Source organism: Rana temporaria, chromosome 7 (assembly GCF_905171775.1).
Source record: "Rana temporaria chromosome 7, aRanTem1.1, whole genome shotgun sequence".
Taxonomy (NCBI): Eukaryota; Metazoa; Chordata; class Amphibia; order Anura; family Ranidae; genus Rana; species Rana temporaria.
The window spans coordinates 112,717,826-112,735,630 of record NC_053495.1 but is presented as its reverse complement, the minus strand read 5'-3'; the positions used below and the strand labels follow the sequence as shown (position 1 = coordinate 112,735,630).

General features: G+C 42.5%; 1 protein-coding gene across 2 annotated transcripts in view; it reads right to left on the bottom strand.

The window, feature by feature from the left end:
• The window catches only part of CLCC1 (chloride channel CLIC like 1), a 118,080-nt gene that overhangs the window by 69,263 nt on the left and 31,012 nt on the right, over positions 1–17,805 (bottom strand). Inside the window, exons 4-6 of one of the 2 annotated variants that reach the window (XM_040359833.1) lie at positions 9,559–9,657; positions 6,255–6,359; positions 3,695–3,916 (exon numbers count right to left, since the gene is read on the bottom strand). In XM_040359833.1, the coding sequence (XP_040215767.1) occupies positions 3,695–3,916; positions 6,255–6,359; positions 9,559–9,657 (426 nt within the window). The remainder of the gene's footprint in view (positions 1–3,694; positions 3,917–6,254; positions 6,360–9,558; positions 9,658–17,805) is intronic. The other variant, XM_040359834.1, reaches the window with a different exon arrangement.

The window sequence follows — 17,805 nt, the reverse complement described above, 5'->3', positions numbered from 1 at the left end:
TCCAGGGCTGCAGGATCCCGGTGATCAATCCTTAAGGGTGAAAACTTTGTGGAGAGGTTGGAGCCAGAGGATCCATTTGCTTTGTGATTAGCCCATTTTCATCTGAGTTGCGGTAAGCGGCCACCTTATACATATATAGGAAAAGTGTCAAGTTTCTTGAAGATTTGTAATGAAATATCTGCAATCCAGCTGACAGAGCAGTGCATCCATCACGGACTTTATCTCCTAGCTTTTTTGCACTTTTTTTGTCACATTTATTTGGACTTTTTTTTCCTTTTTTGATTTTTATTTTTATTTGTATTGATTTATGTGATCCTTCAGGATTGTTTCACATGTCAGGTGTTTGTGGTTAACTATTTCACTTATAGTAAACACTGTGGTTCACAGTTTAATTATATTACACCAATTATCAATAGTCGCATAGTCATGTGACTTTAGGTTGCGCATTATACACATTTTTCTTTCACATTATATTTAGTTCTTTATTTGTACTATCATTTAATTGCAGCACCATTTACTCATTTTATTATCACCATTTTCATGCTTCACATTAGATTGTGGGTTTGATTCATCACACCTGTGATGTGTGCGCTGGATCTCTGTATTTAGCTGCATTTCATTATTATTATTTGGGTTAGCGCGGTTCACATCTTTTACAAGGTAATGTTTAGGGCTTTGGATTTAGAATAGTATATTTTAAGATTGGAAACCTAGCCATAATCCCCTGTAAAACATTGGGGATTGTAGTGTGTGGGTTTGTCAGGAAAAATAGCAGGTCGTCTGCATAAGCTGCCATTTTAAACTCTCTGTCCAAAACCCTAAAGCCCTCGATGTCTGCTTTGGCATTCACCCTCCTGATGAATAGCTCCAGTGAGAGGATGAACAGAACAGGTGAGAGTGGCCAACCCTGCCTGGTGCCATTAGATGTAATTTCACTTTCAGACAAGGACCCATTAACCTTCAATTTAGCAGAAGGGTTCTTGTTGAGGGCAGAAATCAAAGCTAGCATGTGTGAGTACAGGCCCACATGTGTACAAGTTTCCAGCATGAAGTCCCAGGCCACCCCACTGAAGGCCTTCTCTGCAGACAAGAGAAGGCCCTCAATGTTTCGCCAGGAAGCTGTATGAATTAAGTTGAGAGTTTTTGTGACATTGTCTTTTGCCTGTCTACCTGGCATAACCCCAGTAAATTTTATCCCTCAACAATTGAAATGGACAAAACCTAGGATGCAGCAGAGGGGGATCAAGCTCTGCTTCAGTAAGTCACAGTACACATTGGCATTCATGGTTCCCCCAATTAACTGTAGTTCCCCAGTGCCAGCAGCACTCATGCAGCCCCAGACCATGACACTCCCACCACAATGCTTGACTGCAGGCAAGACAGTCTTGTCTTTGTACTCCTCCCCTGGTTGCCGCCACACACGCTTGACATCATCTAAACCAAATCATTTTATCTTTGTCTCATGAGACCACAGGACATGTCCTTAGTCTGATTGTCTTCAGCAGAGGCTTCTTTCTGGTATGACAGCCATGCAGACCAAATTTGATGCAGTATGGTCTGAGCACAGAGGCTGACCCCCCACCCCTTCAACCTCTGCAGCAATGATGGCAGCAATCATACATCTATTTCCCAAAGACAACCTCTGGATATGATGCGGAGCACGTGCACTCAACTCCTGTGGTTGACCATGGCGAGGTGTGTTCTGAGTGGAACCTGTCCTGGTAAACCACTGTATGGTCTTGCCAACGTGCTGCAGCTCAGTTTCAGGGTCTTGGCAATCGTCTTATAGCCTAGGCCATCTTTATGAGCAATAATAATTTATTTTCAGATTTTCAGAGAGTTCTTTGCCATGAGGTGCCATGTTGAACTTCCAGTGACCAGTATGAGAGAGTGAGAGTGATAACACCAAATTTAACACACCTGCTCCCCATTCACACCTGAGACCTTGTAACACCAATAAATCACAAAATGGCTAATTGGGCCCAATTTGGACATTTTTATTCAGGGGTGTACTCACTTTTGTTGCCAGCGGTTTAGACATTATTGTTTGGGTGTTGCGTTATTTTGAGGGGACAGCAAATTTACACTGTTATACAAGCTGTACACTCACTACTTTACATTGTAGCAAAGTGTAATTTCTTCAGTGTTGTCACATGAAAAGATATAATAAAATATTTACAACAATGTGAGAGCCGGTTCACACTGGGGCGACTCGTCAGGCAGCTCAGCCGCCTGATGAGTCGCGTCCCATTCTATGCAATAGAACCATTCTAATAGAAGCGACGCAAGTCGCTCCGACTTAGAAAAAGGTTCTTGCAAGACTTCGGGGGCGGCTCAGGGCGACCTGCATTAACTTCTTTACAGAGGTCATTTTGCAGGTCGCCTCTGAAGTTGTCTTCAGGACGCCTTGCGGAGTTGCCCCCGAAGTCGTGCCGCCTAAGTGTGAACCGGCTCTGAGGGGTGTACTCACTTTTGTGAGATACTGTGTAAGAAAAAAAAAATATATATATATATATATATATATATATATATATATATATATATATATATATATATATATATATATATATATATATATATATATATACACACACACACACACACACACACACCTTCTGTTCTTTTGAGATTGGATTAGATATTTTCTGCCTAGTCCTCTCCTGTGAACAGGAACATAACCCACTTGTCAAGACTTGAGAAGGCTGTGTCCGTCCATGGACGATAAGAGAAATAAGAGTTTTTGGATGGATCCGATTGCAAAGCTTTTTGAGCCCCGGAGGGATATCTAGTAGAGCTTCTTTTTAGCACATCCTTAGTCGCGACCAACACCTTAGACACTGGCGAAAAAACTGAGGTACTTTCCTTGTGGGAGGGGTTATATAGAGGGGACCTTGTTTTCATTGAATGTGCCAGTGTCCAATCACCTCTGGTGAACTATACAACCCACTATGCAATGATTAAAGGCTCTGTGTCCCGTGGTGTATGATAGACATTTTTTTTTCTTAGTTTCTGTCATAACATTTTGTTTGCCCCTTCACTGATGGGCACTGATGAGTTGGCACTGATATGTAGAATTGATGGGCACCATTAGGCAGCACTGATATACAGCACTGACAGGCGGCACCGATGGACAGCACTGAAGATGAGGTGCTGATTAGTTACTGACAGGTGTTGCTGCTGGACACCAATTGCCACTGATTGGCACTTTATTGGGCACTGGCAGGGGGTTATGATTGGGCATTGACTGGGCACTGATTGGCAGCTTATTAGTACATTTGATGGGGGCTGTGCTGATAATCAATGTGCTGATTATCAGCAAAGACCGCTTTCTCTGACAGGGAGAGCCACCGATCGGCTCTCTTTGTCAGTGCGAACCGAGGAATGCCCTTTACCAGCACTTCCTGGTTCACGCCATGATCAGCTGTGATTGGTCGCAGCTGATCACGTGGTAAGAAGCCTCCGACAGAGGCTTCTCATCACGATCGGAAATGCGGCGTGTCAGACTGACAAGCCACGATTGCCGCGGTGCGCACCCCCACGGGCGCGAGCCGGCATATTATCCTGCTAGACGCCATATGACGCCCAGTCAGGATAACAGAACCACTTCCCATCCGTCATTCTGCATACGGCGGGCGGGAAGTGGTTAAACAGTTATACTATCACACATTACACAGCAGATTAGTAAACACCTTACCATGAATGCACTGAAAGGATCAATTCCTAGGTAGTCCTCAAACTTCCAGCTCCATTCTTCTTCATTGTGATGTCTGAATCTGACCAAGGTCTCACCCAAAGCTTCATCAAGAGGACCAGCATTCCAATTAGTATCTTCGAGAAATCTCAGGAATTCTGCAACCATCTGCTTTGTAAGTACCAGCTGTGCATCGTAATGGACCTCAGGCTGGGATTCATCTGGCTGTGTAAGTAAATTTTACAGGTCTTATACATATACCAGGTTTCATATGTATATCAGTGTTAAGTAGACCAAATATTAAAGCGTACATTTTTTTTTAAATCAGCATAAATAATGGTCCATATATTCACTGAGAAATGTCCCTTGTGCTGGTGGCTTCTTGTCTTATTGATATCTTCAGTCCTCTGTCCCCCTCCATACACCAAGCAGTGGTAATCTTCCGGTGTTGTGGGAGTTAATACAGTCACTGGGCTTGTCGCCAAGAGTTACGACTGTGCTCACACTTTCCACTCCCCTCCTTCATGCATAGAAGCTGTACAATAGATTCGATCAATGAAAAGAGCTCTATGGATGGAAAAGGGAGACCTTTTATTCATTCACCTGTACTCCATTTCACTGATGGAAGCTATATTACAGCTTCTATGAACAGAGTAGGGGGTGAAAAGGATGGGCATAAGCAGAACTCTTGAAGAGGGCTTATGCCAGGCTCAACAGTTGTATCAACTCTTCCAGAACTGGAAGATTACTGCTGCAGGGGGTATGCAGGGTGGCAGAGGATTGCAAATTTTAAATAGACAAGAAGCCACAAGTACAAGGAACACTTCTCATTGAATATATCTACTTTCCTTTGCGCTTTTTTCTTTTAAAAGATGTAACTAAACTTGGGCTTTAATTACAAATAACGAATGATGGTTTAATGAAAGGATGCAAATGAACTTACTCTACAAGATTCATTATCTGCCATATAAAAGAAGCAAGAATCTCACGCACTCACAATGCTGTGCTTTATTGACACTTAAATTGAATACTAAATATTGTATATGCAGAACATGAAAATTCAAGAAAACATTTAAGGTATAAATGGCCTTTCACAGTGAATTGTCCAAAAGTAACCTGCTATTCTCAGATGTATACCCATTTAAAATCTGCAGCTGCAACCCACCACATCCTTTAAAAAAATCTTGTGCCAGCCATGTCTGCTCAGCTTCTGGAAAATGGCCCCATAGAAGATGTTTTTTTTTTCCCGCAGGATGTTAATATTATGGTGGGCTATGAAATACAATAAGTGTACATCTGGTGACTGCTGTATTTTGCAATGAATTTTATGCACCACAGATCAGCTATAAAGCTGACTAAATGGCCTGAAATGACTATACTGTAATTCTTATAAACTCGCCCCTATGTGAAGAGTACAGAAAGAGTGCAGCTTATCTTCTTTGCTAATTAAATATTCATTAATATCGGATGGGGGAAAAAAAGCATTCAGATCCTCCAATAATCCATTTGTTAGTACACAGTTTTTGGGAGCTGATCGCAACAGGTCATTTGAAAATATTCAAAGGGACAAGCATGAAAATGTTTCTCGTACGCTAACAGAACTAATGATTTTTAAGTAATTAGTATAATATTTGTACAAAAAAAAAAAAGTGTGACCAAGACGATGCATGCTCGGAAACGAAAAAATACAATACTTCACTTCCGAAGTGGTATTCTGTGTTACGAGAATTTCCGCAACTTTAGTAACCTATTGGTTCTCGATATGAGAAATAAATAATAAACATGTTATACTTACCTCCTCTGTGCAGTGGATTTGCGCAGAGCAGACTGGATCCTCCTCTTCTCGGGTCCCTCTCCACTGCTCCTGGCCCCTCCCTCCTGTCGAGTGCCCCCATGGCAAGCAGCTTGCTATGGGGGCACCTGAGCCGAGCTGCAGCTCCATGTGTCCATTCAGACATGAAGCTGCAGTTTGGTAGTTTCTCTCTCCTGATTGGCCGACTTTAATTGACAGCAGCGGGAGCCAATGGCGTCGCTGCTATGTCTCAGGCAATCAGGAGGGAGAGTCCTGGACGGCCGAGGGACTTGTGGACATCGCTGGATAGGGAGGGAGCTCAGGTAAGTATTAGGGGGGCTGCTGCACATAGAAGGCTTTTTATTTAATGCATAGAATAAAAAACCTTCTGCCTTTACAACCCTTTTAAGCTGGCCATACATTATACAATTTTCTTGTTCAGTTTTCATTATATTTACCTTTAACTATGTAGTGCAAACAGATTGACAGTGTTTTGGTTTGACCTTATATTATATAATTTTGTTAAATCTAAAGAAAAATTGTACAAGAAATTTGCCAAAAAACAAAAACAAAAAAAATAGAAAATCGTTAGCCCGATATTCTTATCGTGTGTATTAGGCATAAGACTTAGGCAACATAGGTCATTGTTGTTACTTAATAAAAAGAGATATACACCATTGCTGACAATTGTGTTAAGCAGCTGTAAACTAGTAAATTAAATCGCTAATGAAGATTGAGTTTAAAAAGATTATATGCATGCAAAATACTTACTAGTCCAAGAGGTCGTGCCTCATTTATAATCCTGTTTAAAAAACGTCGGAACACAGGGTTACAGGTATTCTGAGGAATTTCCCCTTTCTTTTGCCACTCCTCAATCTAAAATAAAAAAAAAATTCAGAAATGAACTTCACTGACTGGAACACTAAGTGATCCTTTTAATAACAGAGTCCTAGTAAGAAAAGCCTATAAAAAGAAGTTAAAGTGGAGCTCCAGCCCCCCTGCAAAAAAATAAAATAAAAATAAAAAGTCTTTAGCTACAAATACTGTGGCTGCTGACTTTTAATATTAGGACACTTGCCTATCCAGGGAGCTCACAATGTCTGCACCCCAATCTAATCTGTCCATCGGCTCGCCGGTGCTGCCGACGCCTTTCCTTGTAAGGGATACCGGAAGTGAAGCCTTTTCGCCTGGTTCCCTACAGTGCATGCACCAAGCACTCTGCACTTTCTGAATGGCCCAGTAGAGGGGAAAGGAGGAGGGGGCCGAACTTCCTGCGGCGGGGTCTCCAGGAAGTGGGTAGTGTCAAGAACAGGTACCTGCGCCTCCCCCTTTCCCTCCAAAAGGTGCCAAATGTGGCACAGTTGAGGGGGAGGAGGCAAATATATGGAGCTTCCATTTTGGAGTGGAACTTCAGCTTCAACTGACATTTCCTAAAGAGAATCAGTCTGGAAAGGGCATTTGTATGAGCTTTAATATCTAGTCTACATTATTAAAAAAACATTAGGCATGTGTAATGTTAGTGAAGTAGAATAGATGAAGAAATGACACCAGGCAGGAGCTCCAATGACAATAGAACCATATGTGTTATCTTAAGGCTCTAATCACACCTGAGCATAGCCAATTACTGATGTTTTTCAGGCATCTTTTTACAAGAATATTACATGTGATTTACAGTTTCACGTGTTTTTGTTTATCAAATAGAAACCACTAGGGGGAGAAGGAGAGGAAATTGAGGGTGGAGAGCTGCTGTTTGGGCAGAAAACGAGTGACAAAATGCTCAAGTCAGGCGTTCTATTTAAGTCTATGGGGCCAAAAATGCTTGTAATTTGCCAAAAAGAAGCTCATGTACTTCTGAGTGACAGGCGTTTTGCTTCAGCTGACAAAACGCTCATTTGTGAACAGGGGCCATTGAAATTAATGGTATTAGGCTTGTTGAGAGTTTTAGAGCTACAAGCTTCAAGCATAAACTCTGGGTATTTTTTTTTTCATCATGCAGTGGGGCTTTGGTCCAGCGGTTTTGTGCGGTGGACTGTTCCTGATGTCATCACGCCTATAGACCGGCTCTGGATGTGAAGGCGTCTGTAACCATCCATTAGTCCTGTGGACTCTGGGGAAGCACCATTTTCCCAAAGTTTGAAGGATTGGGTGACTATAGGCTGTGTTCACCCCTAGACAAAACAAGCAAAATTACTCACAGAAATATCAGTACAAGAGATATAATAGACAGTGAGAGGTGTTCCTTGTGCTGATTCCTTAGTGAAAAATCCTACTCTGTCCTGAGTCCCCCATAACCTTCCAGTACATCTGGTTTATTATCACCAAGGGGCTGTTACAGGTTCAAACAAATTACAAAGGGCAAACAGACCAGGACTGGCCTTACCTGGCACCCCCAGTATTGAATGAATAGTGCAAAATACTCAGATCTGTCATACCCACCAAGCTGTCTGTGGTGGCTTTGTAGTTATGACAGATCTGAGGCGTTTATTCAAGTGCAACACGGATGCGCTAAAGTGGTTACCATACAATCCACTAAACAGCCTACAGGCATACCCCGCTTTAAGTACACTCACTTTAAGTACCCTCGCAAGAATGGAAATACCCACGAGTGTATGCAAAGTGCCTCACAAGTACTGTAGACATTTTTCAGCCGCAGTAGAATGAGCTGAAGCTCCGAGAGCGTAGCACGCCCTGTTCCAGTGTGCCTCTGACACCCTCACTACAGCCACTGACCCCCCCCCCCCACTAAACCCTAGAAGTGAAAAAAGGTATTGCTTCACTTTACAAAACAGTCTTGCCATCTGTGTAAAACATTACAAATAAGTGCCTATACTGTTTAAAATCCAGTAATACACTATCTCACCCTGCTCTGCACATGCTCAGTTGCTCTCTATTTTTACTGCTGCCTAAGGGCTCTGGGCTGCAGCAAAATGGCAGCTTCTGGCAAGAAGAAACAGGAGCAATGCAATTTAGCACAATTATTAATGAGGAATGCATGTTCCTTAGTAAGGACCATTATTTTTGTTTTTATCAAGTTGTTATGGGTAAAGTTATGCTTTAAGAAAACTGTATACAGTGAGGCATCATTTCAAATGTAATAGATTTTGGGTTTACATACACCTTAAAGTGGTTGTAAATGCATTCTATGCAATGAAGCGGAAGTAAACCTCCCGGTAGCGTTTGTACCTATAGACAAGCCTAAAATAAGGCTTACCTGTAGGTACTGTAAATATATATATATTTACTGTATACGCCACCGATTACATCATCAGCGCATGCGCTCTGAAGGAACAGCCGCCCATGCCGTTTCTTCAGAGCCTGTGCTGGTGACTTCCCCACGCATGTGCGGGAGTGACGTCATCGCGGCTTTGGCCACTCACAGCACCAGAGCCCGCATACCCGGAAGGAACACTGGGGAAGATGTCAGCCGTATCAGCAATGTGTGAGCGCTGCTGGAGGGCTTTGTTCTAAGGTAAGTATTCCATAATGAGCTAGTATGCGATGCATACTAGCTCAACATGCCTTTGTCTTACATGTTTGTTTGTTTTTTCCCCCTTCTCGGGGGTTTACAACCTTTTTAAGTTAAAAAAAAAACTTCTGTGTGCAGCAGCCATCCCAGCACACCCTAATACTTACCTGAGCCCCATCTCTCTCCAGCTATGTTTACGAGTGCCTCAGCCATCCGGGACCCTCCTCCAGATTGGCTGAGACACAGCAGCGGCGCCATTCGCTCCCACTGCCGTCAAAGTTAATCAGCCAATCAGGAGCAAGAGGGGGCAGGGCCAAAACGGGGGTCCGTGTCTAAATGGACACACGGAGCTGTGATTCGGCTTGGGTGCCCCCAAAGCAAGCTGCTTGCTGTGGGGACACTCAACAGGTAGTAGGGGCCAGGAGAGTCAAAGAGGGACAGAGAAGAGGAGGATCTGGGCTGCGCAAAACCTCTACACAGAGAAGGTAAGTATAATAAGTTTGTTATTCTTAGAGAAAAAAAAAAAACTTTACAATCACTTTATTGATGTTATGGAGACTTTGATTGAGGTTAGATGTGTTTTAGCTCCATGCATGAGAATATCTTTACCTCTTTTTTCAGAGTATCCACATTCTCTTTACACTCCTGGTACATAGCCTCATCTTTCATTTCAGTTACCTCTTTTTCAGAAAAATCTTCTATGCCATCCTGTAGACAAAAATATAACAGTTAAATTTGGTTCATAGGGATACACAAGAAACAAAACTCAGACCAAACTTACCAACAAGGAACCCATATTTTTAGTCTAAATTAAAGTGGATGTAAACCCGATTTCTTGAAATTTGAGCTGGGCACATCTATCTTTGGTGTTTACTTTACTCTCCAGAGCTTTGAGTCCCTTGTCTTTCTGCGGTTTCATTTTCTGTAATCAGCAGAATAACTTCTGACAAGTTCTGAGACGCAAGTGGGTGCTATAAATAGATTAGCAGAGAGCTTGTCTTGTCACAGCAAAGTATCTTTGTTCTTCTGCCTATGTGGGGGGGGGGTGCCTTTCCTCCAATCAGCTGCCACACAGTGTAAGCCCCGACTACACACCTACATCTAAATGAGAAAAAATAAATTCTAACACATGTGTGAATTCTAAAGAAGCTGAAGACAGCAGAGTTACATTTAAAAATGATGTAGGGAGATGCGTTTCATCTCTGTGCATCTTCTGAGGCTGTTCACTTTACTGGGTACATGTGAGGGTTTACATCCACTTTAACAGTGGTTTGAATTGCTTATAACAACTAAACAGATTTCTTCCTTCATTATGAAGCCTGCACTGTGGAAGGGTTGCTAGAGGGAAACCAGTCTGGTTTTATTCCAGACAATTACAGTATTTAACTGATAATCATTGTTTTCTGCTTCAGCAAAAATCATTAACGCTGACCAACATGCAAACAGCTAAATACTAACTGTATATGAGAAAAATATATATAGTTGCGCTAATATCAAAGGAAACCTTTGCGAAGAAGGTGACCATAAATGTGAAAGTTACATGGATGAACATGAATCATGAATTAAATAAAATGCCTGTTTACATAAACAATACACAAACGTAAAATTAAAAAATCATGAAATAGGCCATAGTGTAGACCTATATGCAAAAACCAAATGAGGATCATAGATCGTTGTGAACAAAACATGAACTATGAGCCCTGCATTGGGCTAAAACCTAAAAACACGGTGAGTTAAAAAGGAAAAAAAAAGTCCATATGGATTACAATATAAGGAAGCACCAAGTGATGATGTCCAGCAAGCCGCTCGTTTTGGGCGGAACGAGCGGCTTGCTGACGTCATCACCCTCATCTGCTCGGTTTCCCATATGGACGGGTTTTCCTGTTTGCGTCCGGCCGGCACTACAGGTTTAAGGCTGTTTTTACACTTACGAAATGTGAGTTTTTTACGGTTTGTTTTATATTTTAATAAAAGTCATTGGTTTTACACTATCGAGGCATCTGCTTTCTTTGTATGATACCATACCAATTGACGTTTATGCTGAGGAGTTTGTCGTATCATCACATCGTATCATCGCTATGGATGCTGTGCTCGGTCGTGTCTGCTGGGTTTAACACTCATGCTGGTTTTGGAGTTTGTCGAATGAGGAGCTTGTCGCATCATCACATCGTATCATCGCTATAGATGCAGTGTTCAGTCGTGTCTGCTGGGTCTAACACTTATGCTGGTCCTGGTCCTATATCACAAGGGACCTTTGGCTCTGGTAAGCAGTTTTACCTACACTAGGGTGGTGGAATTCACTTAAAGTTGCGGATTTTGAGAAGAAAGAGCAGCTGTCAATTTGATCATCACTGGGTGCTTCCTTATATTGTAATCATATGGACTTTTTTTTTCCTTTTTAACTACTTGCCGACCTGCCGCCGTAGAATGCTCTACGTCGGCTCTCTCGCAGGCAACTAGGGGCACGCGCGCCCCCGACTCCCATGCGCGTGCCCGGGGGGATATTTATTACAGCAAAAAGTAAAAAAATATTCATTTTTTTCAAATTTGTCGCTCTATTTTTGTTTATAGCGCAAAAACTAAAAACCGCAGAGGTGATCAAATACCACCAAAAGAAAGCTCTATTTGTGGGGAAAAAAGGAGGTCAATTTTGTTTGGGAGCCACGTCGCACGACCGCGCAATTGTCAGTTAAAACGACGCAGTGCCGAATCGCAAAAAGTACTCTGGTCTTTGACCAGCAATATGGCTCGGGGGTTAAGTGGTTAACTTGCCGTGTTTTTAGGTTTTAGCCCAATGCAGGGCTCATAGTTCATGTTTTGTTCACAACAATCTTTGATCCTCATTTGGTTTTTGCATATAGGTCTACACTATAGCCTATTTCATGATTTGTTAATTTTACGTTTGTGTATTGTATATGTAAACAGGCATTTAATTTAATTCATGATTCATGTTCATCCATGCAACTTTCACATTTATAGTCACCTTCTTCGCAAAGGTTTCCTTTGATAGTAGCGCAACTATATATATTTTTCTCACTTCTTTACACTGTTATGTTTTCAGGTTAGTTGCTGCTTACCTCTGTAGAGCTTCAGGCCATCATTATTTCTAGTTATCCTAGCGCAGTTTCTTTTTGCCCTTTTCCACTAACTGTATATGAGAGTTGCTTTAACTGTCAAAAATATTGTATTTTGGTTCATGCAGTCCTGAGTTTTACGCAGATTTGCCCCATGGCATTGGCCGGTTTAGCAAAAGGGGGGGGGGGGGGAGGCTTAATCTTTCTCTGCTGCAGCTTCACCTCCACTTACAGGTCCACTCCCCTGTGACTGGACAACGAAAAAGAAGATGCACACTGATGATGCTCATCTGTCACTCTGTTCTCTCCTGCTGTCAGTATTCTCCTTGCACTGCAGCACCACTGATTGGATCCTTATGTTGCTTCTCCCTCCCCCATTCTGGGTTCTGCTGCACAGACCATGCAGTAGACTTTAAAATGCCAATTCAAAGTAGAATTCAGGTGCATACCCTGCTTGTGTAAAAAACAAAACAAAACACACCACACAAACATTTATCCCATTTAATGCTAAACTGCAGGTATGATTTGTATTGCATACTTGGGGCAATACAAATATGCATATTTTATATGCAAGGGACTCTTGGGGAAGCTGACAATCACTGTAGTAGTCAGCACTACAACAAGAGCAGCAATCATCTGGATCCTGTGCCGAATGACTTCCCCACTGCATTGTTCCAAAGCTGGACCAAATTAAGTTTGTAATCAAGATGATACCTGGAGTTCAGATTTAATAATTACCAACCTGCAAATATGTGAGCCTTGTACATGTAAATAGAGTTCAGCTTTAATAATGCACACAAAATTCAAATACCTAAAAATAAATTTCACAGGATGTTCTATGTAGGAGAGGTCTGCTTTGAAGAAGAAAAAAACGTTAATGTTTTAAAAATACTATCCGTGTTTTCTTTGGTAGATTTTCCTGGCCTGGCAGAGATCACTGCGACAAGCAGCTAGAGGAATCTTCTCAATCGGGACAAAGTACAAGTTCTAACCCCATCCCATTAAAATGCTTCTATTGCTGTGCCATTTTTGGGGAAATTTCCCCTTGATTCTTGCTCTTATATTCATCAAGTAGTGTAAAAGGAAGTTTGTAGATTCTGTATAAAACTGTATTCTATTTTGTCTGCTCTGCCTATGTATTGCACACAGCACTCATTGTGCACACAGCACGAATAATGTTTTGATTACATGTTTGCATTCTTTCGGGTCCTGATTAGAATTTAGCCTGCCTATGTTACGCCCCTAATGTTTTGGTTACATGTTTGCATTCTTTCGGGTCCTGATTAGAATTTAGCCTGCCTATGTTACGCCCCTTGTTACCATAAAAAGTACAATTGTAATATGAATGTGATACCTACGTAATCATGTGTATAAAAAAAAAAAAAAAAAAAAAAAAAAAAAATTAAATTGCGCAGAATAAAACAGAACAGTTATGCATCTGCTCCCTACTGCAGCAGTTATTAATTTGGAGCCAGAAATCAATATGAGAATAGAAGTTGTCCATCTATGAAATTTCCAGAACAGGTTCTTCTCCACTATGCCCAAAAATTATGTTATGGCTAGAGCTGGCCTCGCAGCAAACACACTTCCAAAAACAGAGAATTAAAACAGAAGCAGATATGGTCAAACCATAGTGACCAATCTGGCACTTTTAGGAAAAAAAAAAAAACCTGAATGCAAGAAAGAGGAGACCACGTTAAAACAACAACTACATTTCACTGGCTTACGACATCTCAGAAGTCTATGGTCTTTGAAGCTTATAGCAGGAATTAAAGTGATTTTAAACCCAAAAATGTTAGATTACTATTAGATGTAGTGCCTGCATCCATTTTCTTTAATTTAGGCCTTTTCCCTCTGTTTTCACCACCTCCTGTATTAGAGTGCCCCCAATCTGGATGAAGGAGCACAGAGGGCACCTTTGGATAGCAGCACGATCAGTCTTGGGGGGGGGGGGGGGGAAGGGTTGAGTGTTTGATGTACGAATAGATTTGTCTGATCTCTGTAAACTGCATTATCTGCAGAACATCTTGTTCTTTTGAAAAACAGACTGGATCACCAGATGAAGATAGAATAAAACCTCCAAAAGAAAACGAATGCAGCCAACACATCTAAGAATTGGTGAGCTGCAATATAGTAAATGTTTGGTTTTGGGTTTAATACCCTTGTGAAAGGAAGTCCTAGAAAAAGGACCACAAGCTTACAGCATTTTGCTATACAACTTTGTGTGCTTCCACTGGATTGTATTTTTCCACTGTATTATCTTCACCTCCCACTTACATTATATTCTTACAAAAAGGATTAAAAAAAAAAAAAAAGTAATAAATAGGATTTTTATAACAGCCTACCTGTAAAATCCTTTTCTTGGAGTACTTTACGGGACACAGAGCGGCATAGAAATAACTATGTGGGTTATATGCCTACCTTCAGGTGATGGACACTGGCACACCCAAGACAGGAAGTCCCCCTACCCTACATAACGCCTCCCATACCGGGAGTACCTCAGTTTTGTAGCAAAGCAATAAATAACCCCAAAAAGAGGGGCGGGAGCTCTGTGTCCCGTGATTTTATAACACGTAAGCTGTTATAAAAATTCTATTTTCTTTTTCGTACATCACGGGACACAGAGCGGCATAGTAATAACTATGTCGGATGTTCCAAAGCAAAGCCCAATGAGGGGAGACACATCAACGTAAAGCAGGGCGCCATCAGACGTGAGGACCTATACTGCAGCCAGCAGCACACTGTGCCCAAAAGTGATATCCCAATTTCTTCCTACATACAACTGATAAAATGTAGTGAATGTGTGGACTGAAGACCAGGTTGCAGCTTTACAGATCTGAGCCATGGAGGCTTGGTGATGCACTGCCCAAGAAGCACCAACTGCTTTTGTAGAGTGCGTTTAAACCTTAAAACGGAGGGGTCTTTCCCTAAACCATAAGCTTGAACAATAAATAACCTGGCAAATCCACTTTGAAATAGTAGATTTTGATGCTGCCTGACCCTTCCTGGGTCCTTCTGGCAGAACAAACAAAACCTCAGTTTTTTTTTTTAAATCTGAGCAGTAGCCTTAAGATAAATCTTAACTGCTCTCACTACATCCAAGGAATGTAATGACTTCTCTTCCGCAGAACTAGGTTCTGGAAAAAATAAAGGAAGAACCACATCTTGGTTCAAATAAAAACTTGATGCCACCTTATGAAGAAAGGTCGGATGAGGTCATAAAACCTCTCTATCCTTATGAATAATTAAATATGGCTCTTTACAGGAAAGAGCAGCTATTTCCAATACCCTTCTAGCCAAGGATATGGCTATTAGAAAGGCCAATTTTCTAGTCAAAAGGACTAAGGGAACATGGAGTAAAGGCTCAAAGGGCTGCTTCTGCAAAGCCAATAGGACCAAATTCAAGTCCCATGGACACAAAGGGGATTTAACCCATGGATTGATCCGTGTAACCCCTTGTACAAAAAGCGCGTAGCTAGTGGCCTTTGGAACAATATCCACAAGGCCGAAATCTGACCCTTGATAGTACTCAAGGCCAGCTTCATGTCTACACTCAGTTGTAGAAAGTCCAGGATTCTGCCTATGACATACTTACGAGGACCAACCTTTAGCTTCACACCAAGACACGTATGCCTTCCAGACTCTATAATAAATAATCCTAGAAGCCGGTTTTATTGCACTAATTAGGGTAGATACTACCGAACTAGAGAGTCCCCCATTCTTTAGAATGTGGGATTTAAATAGCCAAACCATTAAATTTAGAGTTTGTAAGGAAAAATTGATTATCGGGCCTTGAGAGAGTAGGTCTGGACGAAGTGGAAAGGTCGATGGATCCCCCATGGACATCCTTATAATTTCTGCGTACCAGGACCTTCTGGGCCATGCTGGGGCTACACGAATCACCGTCTTTTTCTCCACCCCGATTCTGCAAAGTAGTCGTGGTAATAGTTGCATGGGGGGAAAAAGCATAGATCAGAGAAAACCGATCCCAAGGAGTTATCAGCGCATCCGTTCCGTAAGCGAGAGGGTCCCACAAAGTTGTTCACCTTCTTGTTGAACCTGGATGTCAAGAGATCCATGTCGGGAATCCCCCACCTTTGGCATATGGCTAGAAAGATGTCAGGATGAAGAAACCATTCCCCTGGGAACAGCTGTTGCCAACTTAAGAAGTCCGCCTGTCAATTCTCTATTCCCAGAATGAAGATTGCAGATATGCAAGGAACGTGCTTTTACGCCCAGACCAGGATCTGGTTCACTCCCCTCTGGGCAGCGTGACCTTTGGTGCCCCCTTGGTGATTGATATAAGCCACTGCTGTGGCGTTGTCTGATTGAATCCTGATAGGACATCCCTGTAGTTCAGACGTCCAGGCCCCCAGGGCCAAGCGAGCCACCCGAATTTCTAGGATGTTGATGGGTAATGTCTTCTCGAAAACAGACCATTTTACCTGGATAGACAGTCTCCCTATGACTGCTCCCCAACCCAGAAGACTGGTGTCTGTTGTCACCACTTTCCAGGTGACTGGAATGAAGAATTTACCTTTTAGCAGATTTTTGGGGTACCAACCACCAACATAGGCTCCGACGTACTTCCGGGGTCAGAGACATTGGAAAATCCAAGGCTTGAATCCTTTTGTTCCACCCAAAGAGGGTGGCACTTTGCAACAACCTCAAATTAAATTGGGCATAAGGAGCGGCTTTGAATGAGGCCTCTTGCCCAATAGCCGCATGCATAGGCGAACAGAGGGATCTTTTTCCGTTCTGACCACCTGGATTAGTTCTCTTAGGGAAGAGACCTTTGCTTGGGGCAAAAAAAATTTTTTATTCCGGTCTGTATCTAGACCAGACCCATACATTCCAACCTTTTTACTGGTTGAGAAACCAACCTAAAGATTCTAGATACTTGACCGTACTGCGTACAGCCTGGTTTAGGCTGACCACTGGCTGATCTACCAACAGTAAATCATCCAAGTACGCCATTGACACCCCCTGAGCTCGTAGTCTGGTCAAAAGTGTGGCCAGAACTTTTGTGAACACTCGAGGTGCAGTGGCCAGCCGATTTAGACCTTTGAGGTCCAGGCCTATCCTGGACCTCAAAGGTCTAAATCGATTCCTGAATATTCACTCCTTTCGCATGGAGTCAATTCGGTCGGTGGCCTCCACCCTGCAAGGAGGAGAGCTGCTGGTGTCAATCGACATCAAAGACGCATATCTGCACATTCCTATATTTCCCGATCATCAGAAGCTCTTGCGATTAGAGATGGAGCAGCACCATAATCAGTTCGTGGTCCAGAATAGGCCCGACGTCCCCGTTTGGCTTTGGTACTGTGAGGAGGTTTGAATAAAAGCCGTGTTCCTCTGCCGGAACCTCTATGATCACCTCTTTAAAAAATAGTTGATTCAAGGCCAGAAAGAGCTTCTCTTTATTGGATCCTTGGGAAACACTTGACTTCAGAAAACGAGGTGGAAGAAAATCTGGTAACTCCAACTTGTACCCTAGCAACACCGTGGAGAGGACCCAACTGTCCTGAATCTCCTTCCGCCAAGTCGCTGAGAATAATTGAAGCCCGACCGAGTGGGGGCGTATCTTCATAAGGTAGACTTGGGGGCTGGTTTAGTCAGCTTTCGTCCCCTGGGTTTCTTGTGACCCTGCGTCTTCCCTCCAGGCCCTGACCAGGTTGGCCGTCAGAACTGCTTAGAGGTCGATGTCCCCGAAACTGGGGAGGAAGATCGTTTGAAAGAAGGACACCTAGTCCTTCTTTAACTGGTAACCGAGTACTTTTTC